This window comes from Protobothrops mucrosquamatus, unplaced genomic scaffold (genome assembly GCF_001527695.2).
Source record: "Protobothrops mucrosquamatus isolate PMUCROS unplaced genomic scaffold, P.Mucros_1.0 scaffold3641, whole genome shotgun sequence".
Classification (NCBI taxonomy): Eukaryota; Metazoa; Chordata; class Lepidosauria; order Squamata; family Viperidae; genus Protobothrops; species Protobothrops mucrosquamatus.
Window position 1 is genome coordinate 8610 of NW_015389602.1, and position 12650 is coordinate 21259.

General features: G+C 42.7%; 1 protein-coding gene across 1 annotated transcript in view; it reads left to right on the forward strand.

The window, feature by feature from the left end:
• SUCLG1 (succinate-CoA ligase alpha subunit) overlaps positions 1–3165 on the forward strand; it is an 11132-nt gene extending 7967 nt beyond the window's left edge. Inside the window, exons 5-6 of the mRNA XM_015827357.1 lie at positions 275–463; positions 2050–3165. Coding sequence (XP_015682843.1) covers positions 275–463; positions 2050–2076 — 216 coding nt within the window. The 3' untranslated portion in view covers positions 2077–3165. The remainder of the gene's footprint in view (positions 1–274; positions 464–2049) is intronic.
• Positions 3166–12650: the final 9485 nt, after the last annotated feature.

Below are 12650 nucleotides of genomic sequence, written 5' to 3' on the forward strand. Positions count from 1 at the left end.
CCCGTTTCTGCCCTAGAATATCCTCAGCCAAAGCTGTTTTCTGTCTCCGCAGTTTAACTTTATGGAGTTTTCATGGCCTGCTTGTGCTCAGCAAAGCAGTTTTGCTCCAGGTTTTTTTTCCCGTTGCGCTCAGAATCTCCAAGCTGCTGTTCTGGCATCCCTTTCTAGAGCTGAGAAGCATCCTTTAGTCTCTGGCTGTGCCGTTAATTACGCTCCTTGGACCAATTGTATTTCTGCTTCGCTTTCTGAAATGCACGTCTTTTTTCCCACCCAGGGTTCGAACTCCAAACCCGTGGTCTCGTTTATAGCCGGAGTCACTGCTCCTCCGGGCAGGAGAATGGGCCACGCAGGAGCCATCATTGCTGGTGGGAAAGGTGGAGCCAAAGAGAAGATTGCAGCCCTGCAGAAGGCTGGGGTCATTGTCAGCATGTCTCCTGCGCAGCTGGGATCCACGATGTACAAGGTCAGTCGAGCAGTTCTTGAAAAAGCTGGGTAAACAAGGCTGCTTATTTGAGGAGTCCAGGCAGAACCCAAATCTTGGCTGCTGTGGAGCCTTCTCTATTTCTTTCTTAGGTGGGGTAAAAAAATGGACCGATTTGGAAATGTGCGTTCCTGCCCTTATTCGATCGTGCGTTGTGGCTTTCCTGGCTTAGGTCCCATTTCATGTTTCTTGCGAGGTTAAAATGAGGCAATTGTTACCTGCCAGGCTGAGATGGATGGATGGATAGATGGATGGATGATGATAGATGATAGGTAGGTAGGTAGATGACTGATGGATGGATGGATGGATGGATAGATAGATAGATAGATAGATAGATAGATAGATAGATAGATAGATAGATAGATAGATAGATAGATAGATAATAAATAAGTAGATAATAAATAGGTAGATGACAGGTGATAAATAGGTAGATATAGTGGTAGGTATGTATGTAGGTAGGTAGGTAGGTAGGTAGGTAGGTAGATAGATAGATAGATAGATAGATAGATAGATAGATAGATAGATAGATAGATAGATAGATAGATAGATAGATAGATAGATGACAATAATTAGGTAGATGACAGGTGATAAATAGGTAGATGATAGTGGTAGGTAGGTATGTAGATAGATAAGATAGATAATAAATAGGTAGATGACAGATAATAGGTAGATGATTATGTAGGTAGGTAGATAGATAGATCGATATATTAGTAGAAGACATAATAGGTAGATGATTAGGTAGGTAGGTAGGTAGGTAGGTAGATAGATAGATAGATAGATAGATAGATAGATAGATAGATAGATAGATAGATAGATAGATAGATAGATAGATAGATAGATGACATAATAGGTAGATGATTAGGTAGGTAGATATAATAGTAGATGACATAATAAATAGGTAGATGATAGATAGATAGATAGATAGATAGATAGATAGATAGATAGATAGATAGATAGATAATAAATAGGTAGATGATGGATTAGATAGGATAGATAGACAGACAGACAAACCTGTTACCCTTATTATGTTCTTGTATTGTTCGCTGCCCTTAGCACTCAGAAAACAAAGGGTCATTATACAGAATTACAGGCTGTGCAGCTTATCGATAGTGGCTGTAGCCCTCCGGATCAGCTAAAAAAATTCACGTTTGCCAGCCTCCGGCTCCGGCAGTTAGCACTCATCTGCCTTCTTGTGAGATCAGAGCATTTTGACAAGGTGCTATTTGCAGGCCAGGCCAGGCAGAGGCAGTCTGAGACAAAAGAAGAGAAACGGGAAAGGAAGACGATGGGGAAAAATTTGTTGCAGTTTTGCCTGTGGTTGTTAATGCTCGTGTCAGACGCACCGAGGCGCTTCTGGGTTGAAAAGATTAGCCAGTGACATCACCGTTGCCTCGAGGATGCCCACTTGAGGGTTCCTTTCATGCCCCCGGCAGGAGCTGGAGCAAAGGACAGGAGCTCACCCCATCCAGTGGCAACGCTCGGGTCTCAAACGCGAGCTTGCTCACCTCAACCGTGCAGCTTTGGTTAAAAACCTCCTTTTTCTCTTTCTTTTCTTCTTAATCCTCCAGGAGTTTGAGAAGAGGAAAATGCTATGAGAAAAGAATCTTAAGAACGGTCGGGATCTCTCTGCAAAAACCACGCACTCTTCACTTCCCTCCACGCCCTGTGTTCTTCGCGTACTCCAGTTTATTTGTCGGAATACAGCAGCGCTCTGTCTTACAAAGTCAAATTTTAACACCACCAGGGTTGGTTTTGGTGGTGGGTTCTTGATTTCACACATGATTGTACGTGATAAGTCAATAAATCAATCTACTACTATTACTAAATTCGATTTTTTTGAAGCATGGATGCTGGGTACCTTTTTTCTTGCAATGTTCGCGTTGTATAAACGGGATTTTTTTTAAAAAAAACCCCCCAAAAACGGTGCCTAAACTGTTCAGAAGTTTTACCGACTGCTAAAATGTATACTTTAATATTGCTTTTCTGTTTGAGTTTGGGGATGTTATGCTTTGTATCTGGCTGGCGGATGTGCCTAATGCAGAAAACTATGCTTCCTGTGGTTGGATTCACCTATTAGTCCTCAAAACAATTTTTTTTAAAAATATTCATTTTTTTCTCAGCTGTTTTTTTTTCTTTTCTTTCAAGGTGGTATTAAAATTCCAGGACAGAGTGAAGATTGTGGACTCAGTTTTGCTAGAGGTGAAAACTGCAGGCACCTGGGTGTGCAATTCATATTTTGTACTGATGCATTATATTCAAATTTTGCAAAAGCATCTTTTTTTTTAATCCAGATAATAGCACTGCTTAGTCTTTTCAAAATTAAATTTTAACACCACCAGAGTTGTTTTGGGTGGTTCTTAGGCAGGTAGGTGTAAAGTTCTCACTCGTGAAATTTTCCCAAAGGAATGAGGAAAAGAAATAGAAAAGGCTATTTTTTTTATATATCCGTGGACGAGGTATCTTGGAAAGTTTAAATAAAAAAAATCTGATCCTTTAGTTCCTTGCTCTGTTGAGCCCAGCCATGCTTCTGTTGGATGTTACATGTCTATAAATATTATGTAACAGTTTATTAAAATTCTGCATGTAGAATCCCCGTGTTGATTTTAGCGTGAAGACCAATCTCCACATAACATATATCGTTCTTTTACTTATATCTTCTTCCATAATAAACATTTTCCCATCAAGTTCTTTGAACTCCAACTTCCTGCTTCTGTTTCTACATTAGAATCTCTGCCGAGAGCAGGGCCAAAAAGCGAAAAAACTTTACATCACATTCAGGGTTAAAATAACTTTATCAAATGCTGTACAGGTAGAGTCCTTAGGTTACGACCATCATGGAGTCTTCATATTACAATCGTAAGTCTTGCCCATCGTCATAAACCTCCAAAGATTTTAACGTGTTTTTTTTCTTGTGGTAAATTTTTAAGCAAATACTTCGGTCCTTAAGCAGACACGTGGTTTGCTGTAAGCCGGTTTTGCTGAAGACGGGACGGCAGCACCAGTTTACCACCGAACCCGTTGTGAAACGTGGCCGTGAGACCACGGGACCCCGCAAACAGCTCAAAATGTGGCCTCGTTCATGTGACTGTCTGAACTTTGATTACAGACCATAAGAGCCGTGGTGGCACCGTGGTTAATATTGCAGTATTGTATAATGAGGGCCTAGATAGTTGGGGGTCCTGTAATCCGCTTAGGGCTGTAAAGCGCTGTGAAGAGGGTACATAACTCTTTTAAGTCAGGGGTCTTCAAGCTTGGCCCTTTTAGGACTTGTGGACTTCAACTCCCAGAATTCCTTAGCCAGGCACGAAGCCCACCCCCCCCCCTCTTCCCGGAAGGGAACAAGGAAAAGAGGTGAAGATGCGTATAACGTCCCGGACAATCCTGCGGATCCCGCTGGAAGCATCGTTTTACGTGCCACGTCAGGCATAGAACAGGTTATTTTAACGGTTTTTTAAAAAAATGCTTTTTATGTTGTAAGCTGCCCAGAGACGTTGGATAACAAGATGGGCGGCAGGTAAATTTCAGGACGGATAAATAAATAAATAAATAAATAAATAAATAATGCTTCCCCAAGGTCGGTTTGTCGTAACTTCCAATGGTTGCCAAGCCACCAGTCGTAAGCTGAGGACTCCCTGTACTGATATTTTAAGGGGGTCACGGAGTTACATATAAAGGAAGGGAAGATTCGTTCTTGGACGAAGCTGCTTTTGGTAGGAAACCAGCTTGAGGACTGCCTTTATTCACGATTCAGTGTAGTAAAGTTGGAAGGGACCTTGGAGGTCATCTAGTCCAACCCCCTGCTCAGGCAGGAAACCCTATACCATTTCGGACCAATGGCTGTCCAGTCTCTTCTTAAAACTTCCAGTGTTGGAGCATTCACCGCTTCTGGAGGCAGGTTGTTCCACTGGTTAATTGTTCTAACGGTCAGGAAGTTTCTCCTTAGTTTTAAGTTAATGAGGATGATGATGATGATAATGCTAATAATAATAATGCTAATAATGTTAATAATAATGCTAATAATAATAAAGTTGGAAGGGTCCTTGGAGGTCATCTAGTCCAACCCCCTGCTCAGGCAGGAAACCGTATACCATTTCAGACAAATGGTTGTCCAGTCTCTTCTTAAAAACTTCCAGTGTTGGAGCATTCACCGCTTCTGGAGGCAGGTTGTTCCACTGGTTAATTGTTCTCACTGTCAGGAAGTTTCTCCTTAGTTCTAGGTTGCTTCTCTCCTTGATTAGTTTCCATCCGTTGCTTCTTGTCCTGCCTTCAGGCCCTTTGGAGAACAGCTTGACTCCCTCTTCTTTGGGGCAGCCCCTGAGATATTGGAAGACTGCTACCATGTCCCCCCTCGTCCTTCTCTTCATTAAACTAGACATCCCCAATTCCAGCAGCCGTTCCTTTCCATAAATAATGACCCCAGTATCAAGTTCTGCTGTTTTTAAATAAAATGCGATGCTTGCCATCCTTAATGAGCGATAAATGAAATTTGATGAAGTTTTCGGTTTGGTCTTCATTAGGCCTGGAAATAAAACCGACAAAATGAAACCCGGCTGGTAATGTTGTGTGGCATTCATTACTTCCAAATGCTGAATTTGGAGGAAAAACAGAGCGGGGGGGGGGGGGGGGGGGGGAGGGGAAAAATACCAGCGTATTGACTCAGCCGTGTGCTTAGTTGTGGGACTCCCAAACACGGAGAATTTTTGACTTGGAGAATTTTGACCAAAAGCAAAATCTTTTCAAGAAGACACGTCCAGCCTCTGGGAAAATCCTTTTGGATTGATTTAATAATAATATTAATAAAGTTGGAAGGGACCTTGGAGGTCATCTAGTCCAACCCACTGCTCAGGCAGGAAACCCTATACCATTTCGGACAAATGGCTGTCCAGTCTCTTCTTAAAAACTTCCAGCGTTGGAGCATTCACTGCTTCTGGAGGCAGGTAGTTCCACTGGTTAATGGTTCTGTCAGGATGTTTCTCCTTAGTTATAGGTTGCTTCTCTCCTTGATTAGTTTCCACCCGTTGCTTCTTGTCCTGCTTTCAGGCACTTTGGAGAATAGCTTGACTCCCTCTTCTTTGGGGCAGCCCCTGAGATACTGGAACACGGATATCCTGTCACCCCTCGTCCTTCTCTTCATTAAACTAGACATCCCCAATTCCAGCAGCCATTCCTTATATGTTTTAGCCTCCAATCCCCTAATCATCTTTGTTGCTCTTCTCTGTACTCTTTCTAGAGTCTCAGCATCTTTTTTACATCTTGGTGACCAAAACTGGATGCCGTATTCCAAGTGTGGCCTTACCAAGACATTGTAAAGTGGTATTAATACTTCTCCATCCTTTTGTGCATACACAGCTCCACAATCGTGCAGAACTATAATTTACTTTTGAGAAAAACTATTTCAGGTCACAGAAATGGATATTCACGTAGTCGCCCACGGCCAGACCCTAAAAGGGGACTTACAACCCAGATTTGACAGTTCCAATGCCTACCCCCCACAGTCAGGGGACTACACTTTGTGTCCTCCTATTTTCCCCACAATAAAAAAACTTGAGAGGTGGGTTGGGCTGAGAAAGAGAGAGGGGCTGGCCCAAAGTCAATTGGCTTTCATGCCTAACGTGGGACTAGAACTTACTGTCTCCTAGTGATTGATTCAAAGTCACTCAGTCAACTTTCATGGCTAAGGCAGGACTAGAACTCATCATCTCCTAATGATTGGCCCAAAGACACCCAGCCAGCTTTCACGACTAAGGCAGGACTAGAACTCACTCTGATTGACCTAAAGTCGCCTAATTGGCTTTCCTATCTAGGGCAGGACTAGAACTTGGTATCTCCTGCTAATTGGCCCAAAGTAAAAAAAAACTGGCTTTCCAGGCTAAGGCAGGACTTGAACTCATGATCTCCCATTTTCTAGTCTGGTGTCTTAACCACTAGACCAGGGGTAGGCAACCTTGACTCTTTTATGACTCGTGGACTTCAACTCCCAGAATTCCTGAGCCAGCCATGCTGAGGGGAAAGGGAGAGTTTCCAAGCTGAGCCATGCTGGCTGAGGAATTCTGGGAGTTGAAGTCCACAAGTCATAAAAGAGCCAAGGTTGCCTACCTCTGCCCTATACCAATATCTTACAGAATATCCTATATAGAACGATATTCTTAGAAAATGAAAATATGGATAGTTGTAACCCATTGCTATATTTAAAAGTGTTTTAGATCTGCATCACATCAAAGTCACTTAGTGAATAACGGAGGATAACAAAAAAAAAAAAAAAACCTACCACATTTTTGCCAACCTTCCATGGGCTCGGATACTAAGCAAGAAGGGACTTAATTAACATTGGGATGAGAGACCACCAGGAGATTTTAGTCTGTTGTCTACCTTGAAGAAATCTGGAAGAAATCAACAGGAAGTCACATCTATATCCTTACCAAGAAGAGTTCGGAGCTCCATGTATATATATAAAAGACAATTGCATTTAAAAAAAACAAAACAGTATTTTTGGAAACCTTTAAGCTGGAGGGATCACAGTTTAGGTTTGAGATGTTTCACTCATACATTTAAGAGCCAACTTGCCAAAAAAAAAAACAGTGGCTCATCTTTCTAAAATGCTGCTCGGGAAGTTAAAATAGATACCAACCTAACTTTCTCCCACATTCTTTCTCCCACATTTTGAATGATTTTTTTCGAATTCCATCTTGTTGGTGAAGAAAATAATCCAATTTAGTTTTCTTGGATTCAGTAGCAACTGAATTCTCAGTCTGCTGGACCTGCTAAATTTAACAGGTACTTGATAGCCTGTGGACACGATTACTAGACCTTGTTCGTTATGTAGCCTTTGAAAAATGAGCCTTTTTCCAGCAGGGAAAAAAGAAACTTAGAGATCTAGACATGAACAGAAGAGAATAATTTGTAGGGTTGAACTCTGGAGTCGTTGGTGCTGTTGAAGGAAAAGTCTTCATCATGGTTCAGTCGAAGCCGGGAATAAACAACATGGGGACTGCTTTAGAAAGAAGGTTGCAGTTTATTGAGGAGGAGAGCCAGACGGGAAGATGGCTCTGGAAGAAAAGAGAGCAAGCGCATGTAGGGAGTGGGTTTTTATACCCTCTGGAGCCTTTTGTTTGGAGTTGTTCCTGTGGCATGAACTTTGACCTGAGTCTGAGTGTGCCTTTCTGGTATTCTGATGGTGGTGGGTTAATCCTATTATGTCCCAAAGGTCAATCCTGCTTCCCTGGGGCTGTGACTGATGACTCTTAGATTTTTGGTGTTGATTCTAGGGATCTTTCTTCCTAATCCCAGTTTCCTGACTCCAGTCTTTCTGACAAGATTATCACATCTGCAATTCTACAGACTTGGTTCCTGTTTGGGACAGAGAGACTTGGGGAGGGGTGTTAGGTTTCTGCTTTTAAAATCCTTTAGGGAAATATATTCTGCCTTTTAAATATTTCCAAAAATATTTCTTTCTCTGGGGGGGGGGGGGTGACTTCCCACAGTGCTCTCTGAGCTTGGTTATTTTCTGGCAGATGTTTTGTTACCCACATAAGTAACATCATCAGTGCTAGGAGGGAGGGGAGTTTGGGGAGAGGAGGAGGAGGAGGAGGAGGAGGAGGAGGAGGAGGAGGAGGAGGAAGACTGTGGGGTCTTTAGTGCTCTCTGAGCTGGGTTGATTTCTGGCAGACGTTTCATGACCCCACAAATGTCAGATATCGGACCAGTATATGCCCTCAGGTCACAGTCGGTCATGATGTGATCTACAGTTTGATATTGGACCCCGCAGTCACACTGAGGGGTGATCAGGTAGGTGATCACACTGCCGGTGATCCAGAATGTCGAAATCTGATCTTTTTGACACAAAGGCTGCAATGAGCTTTTACTACCACTAGAGGGCAGCATATACCATGGGGAAAACAAGCAGAGGGAGCCCTGCATCAAATGGTTTATATTCCAATAAAAACACTAATATTCTGGATCAAGAAAGTGCAGCCTTTTCTGACAGAAAGGGGCAAATGTAACATCCTGATGAATCTGAGGACCAAATAAGCAAGGGTTCAATGGATTTTACTTTTTTTCTCCAGACTCTCTCTGTGTGTGTGTGTGTGTTGTGTGTGTGTGTGTGTGTGTGTGTGTGTGTGAGCATGCTGGTAGGTAATACATGCAATGCAAGAGAATGCAGTGCACGCCCGAGGAGACGCAGGCCTGTGTGTGTGTTTGTGTGTGTGTGTTTTGTCGTTTTAATTGTATAATTACCTCTCTAGGGCAGCCATTCTCAACCCTTTTGCCCAGAAGGAATTCTTGAAAATAAGGTTTGGCTCGCCAGGAAAATAAAAAAAAATAAAAAAAAATAAAATTCACAATGGAACTCCACTCGAGTCTACACAAAAGTTTGAGAGCCTTTCTAATAAAGTGTCACACCAGCCACCGAGTTGCAATGTGTAAGAATTCTCTGTGAAGGTCAGCATTTGCAGAGAGCACAAAATTTTAAAAAGTGTATAGGAGGTCAGTACTGCCCCCCCCCTCACTGAATGAAATATTTTGGGGGATATTAAAAAAAGGCAGGATAGAATCTTTCCCCTGTGGAAAGTCAGCCCCCCAGAGAAGGAAATATTAAAAGGGCAGAAAAATATATTTTCTCAAAGGATCTTAAAGAGGCAGAAAAGCATGCCCAGTTTTTTCTTAATAGCCCCAAGTCTCCCTCCCCCAAGCAGAAACCAGCTCTGTAGAAATGCAGATGTAAACCATTCAGGAAGGTTGAAGCTAGAAGATTAAGAAGACAAAGACACCTAAAATCTACATACCCCACCCAAACTCTAAGATAGGACATAATAGGATTAACCCACAGATGCCAAAGGGCACACTCAGACTCAGGTCAGAATACATGACACAGGAAATACAAAGCCTCAAACAGGAACAGGAAACCACTCCAAACAAAAGGCTCCAGAGGGTATAAAAACCCACTCCCTACATGTGCTTTCTTTTTCTTCCTGTCTAGCTCTCCTCTTCAATAAACTGCAATCTTTTTTCTAAAGCAGTCGCCATGTTGTTTATTCCCGGCTTGGACTGAACCATGATGAAAACTTTTCCTTCAACACCCCTAAAGGTGAAATCTTAACAAAGGCAGAAAGCAGGCCCAGTCTCCTTGCTGTAGGGGGAAAAAAAGCCTCAAGCAAAGAGGCCAGTCGTTAGGAGATTTTGAATGGATATTCAGAAAGACTGGGCCAATCTATCCATAAACAAAACACCTTCAACCCCCACAGCTGATGGGATTAAGAATTTACATCCCCCCGGTCAAATTCTAAGGACAGGACATGACCTTTAGGACATAATAGGATTAACCCACCACAATTGATGCAGAGGTCACTACATTGCACAAACCCCTGGAGCATCTCAATCAGAACCCTATAAAGATCCATCCACTCACAAACCAAAGATGCTTTGTCATGAGGCAACTGGACTTCATTGTTTTTCTTTGAAGACATTTCGCTTCTCATCTAAGAAGCTTCTTCAGCTCTGACTGGATGGTGGGGAATGGAAGGATTTATACTCCTTGCAGACAGCTGGTCATTTGCCCTCTTTTAGAGAATCATTGAGGCCACTTGGAGGCTTATTTGTGTCCTCAGGGTCACCTGAGTGCGATAAATGTGTGTGGAGCCTTCTTAGAACTGTTGAAAGGACCGTGTTGTAGATTGGAGATAGATGATGTCAAATCCCTCCCCCTCTGTTGATCTGACATCATCTATCTCCAGTCTACAACACGGTCCTTTCAGCAGTTCCAAGAAGGCTCCACACCCATTTGCACCACTCAGGTGACCCTGAGGACACAGGTAAACCTCCAAGTGGTCTCAACGACTCTCTAAAAGGAGGCAAATGACCAGCTGTCTGCAGAGGTATAAATCTTTCCATTCTTCACCATCCAGTCAGAGCTGAAGAAGCTTCTTGGATAAGAAGTGAAAAGTCTTCTAAGAAAAACAAGAAAGTCCAGTTGCCTCGTGAAAAAGCATCTTTGGGATAACTATGACCTGGATGACTGAGAATCTCCATAGACATCCACTCTCTCAGCCATTTTGTCAGCTGTCCCAGAAATGCATGCTGTTGCTGATTCTGCTCTTCAATAAACAGAAACCTTCTTTCCTAAGCAGCCTCCATTTTATTTCCCAGCTTGGAACTGGACCTGATTTTTCTTTCAACAAGTGTTTATTATTTTTCAATAAGAGCATCTGATGGAACCCGAGAATTGGGCAGAAATCCAGCTGAGAAAGGCTGGGTACCCTTGATGCGGTATGGAATGGGGGTAGAATTTCCATGATCCAAACCCAGGATAGGAACCAATATGCAAGCTATGAAATCCCACTCCAATGAATGTTTGTGATGCAACGGTCCAACTTTAAAAAAATGCATAAGAAAAAGACCTTCATCGGCTATGAAAAAGACAAGGATTTCTAAAAATAACCTACACAAAGAACCTTTAAACAAAACAAGCACTTGACACATGTGTGGGCTTCGGCAAAATGGGGAACAAAATTATACATGCAGGGAACAACCAGCACCAACACGTGTAACAGATTTTTCATAAGAATTTCTTTCTTTTTTTTAAATCAGAAATGGGAGAAAAATGTGCTTTAAAATGAGAGCTCAGAATAGGTTGAGGTATCTAGCGCAGTGTTTTTCAACCTTAGCCACTTTAAGATGGGTGGACTTCAACTCCCAGAATTCTCCAGCCAGCAAGAATTCTGGGAGTTGAAGTCTGTTATGTCCTGGGCCTTCTGAGTGACTCAGCAGGTGCAGGAAGCTCCAGAGAGGCCAGGGCAGACCACGTGGATGCCCGGGACCAGACAGGTTGTCTCCAGTCTATTGCGCATGCGCAAGGCGGGATAAATACGTTGCATTGATTGGCTGACACTGTCCCTGCAAAGGGGTATAAAAGGAATCCGCACCATTTTGTTTGTGGTTCTGTTGGAGATTGAATCAAGAGAAGACTGTTGTTTCTCCTGCCTCGTCTCAATGCCTTTACATCGGAAACAGAACAAAGTGAAGGGATTTTGTTGTGCTTATGATTTTAGTATGTTTAAATTTGACATTAGCATTTATTTTATATATAGTAACCATTTTATATTGATACTTATAGTGTTATCATGTAATCATTGTTTTGTTATTTTGTAATTATTATTTTGTAGTTAATTGCTTGATCAGATGCTTTATATATATATATATTGGAAAAGTAAGGGCTTCATGCTTTAGGTATAGGTCAGGGGTAGGCAACCTTGGCTCTTTTATGACTCGTGGACTTCAACTCCCAGAATTCCTGAGCCAGCCATGTTGAGGGGAAAGGGGGAGTTTCCAAGCTGAGCCATGCTGGCTCAGGAATTCTGGGAGTTGAAGTCCACGAGTCATAAAGCGGCCTAGGCCTAGGCCAGAGATAGGTAACCTTGGCTCTTTTATGACTCATGGACTTCAACTCCCAGAATTCCTGAGCCAGCCATGCTGAGGGGAAAGGGAGAGGTTTCCAAGCTGAGCCATGCTGGCTCAGGAATTCTGGGAGTTGAAGTCCACGAGACATAAAAGAGCCAAAGTTGCCTATCCCTGGTATAGGTGATTGCTTATATGAAAAGAGCACAGTAAGGGGAGGGGGGAAAGGAGTTAGGGATGGAGCATGGGTTGCTGTGTATGAGTCATCATCTAGGAATTATTTTTTTGTGCCATCTTATGCCTGGTACCAAGACCTGATCTTTTTGTTCTAGTTTCCATCTGTTTCTTCTTGTCCTGCCTTCAGGCGCTTCGGAGAATAGCTTGACTCCCTCTTCTTTGTGGCAGCCCCTGAGATACTGGAACATTGCTATCGTGCCCCCCCCCCTTGTCCTTCTCTTCATTAAACTAGACTTCATTAAACTTTTGTTGGCAAGGTGATGTCTCTGCTTTTTAGTATGCTGTCTAGATTTGCCATAGCTTTCCTCACCAGGAGCAAGCGTGTTTAAATTTCTTGGCTGCAGTCCCCATCTGCAGTGATCTTGGAGCCCAGGAAAATAAAATCTGTCACTACCTCCATTTCTTCCCCATCTATTTGCCAGGAATTGAGAGGGCCGGATGCCATGATCTTGGTTTTCTTAATATTGAGTTTCAAGCCCACTTTTGTACTCTCCTTCTTCATCCGCATCAAGAGGCTTTTTAGTTCCTCTTCACTTTCTGC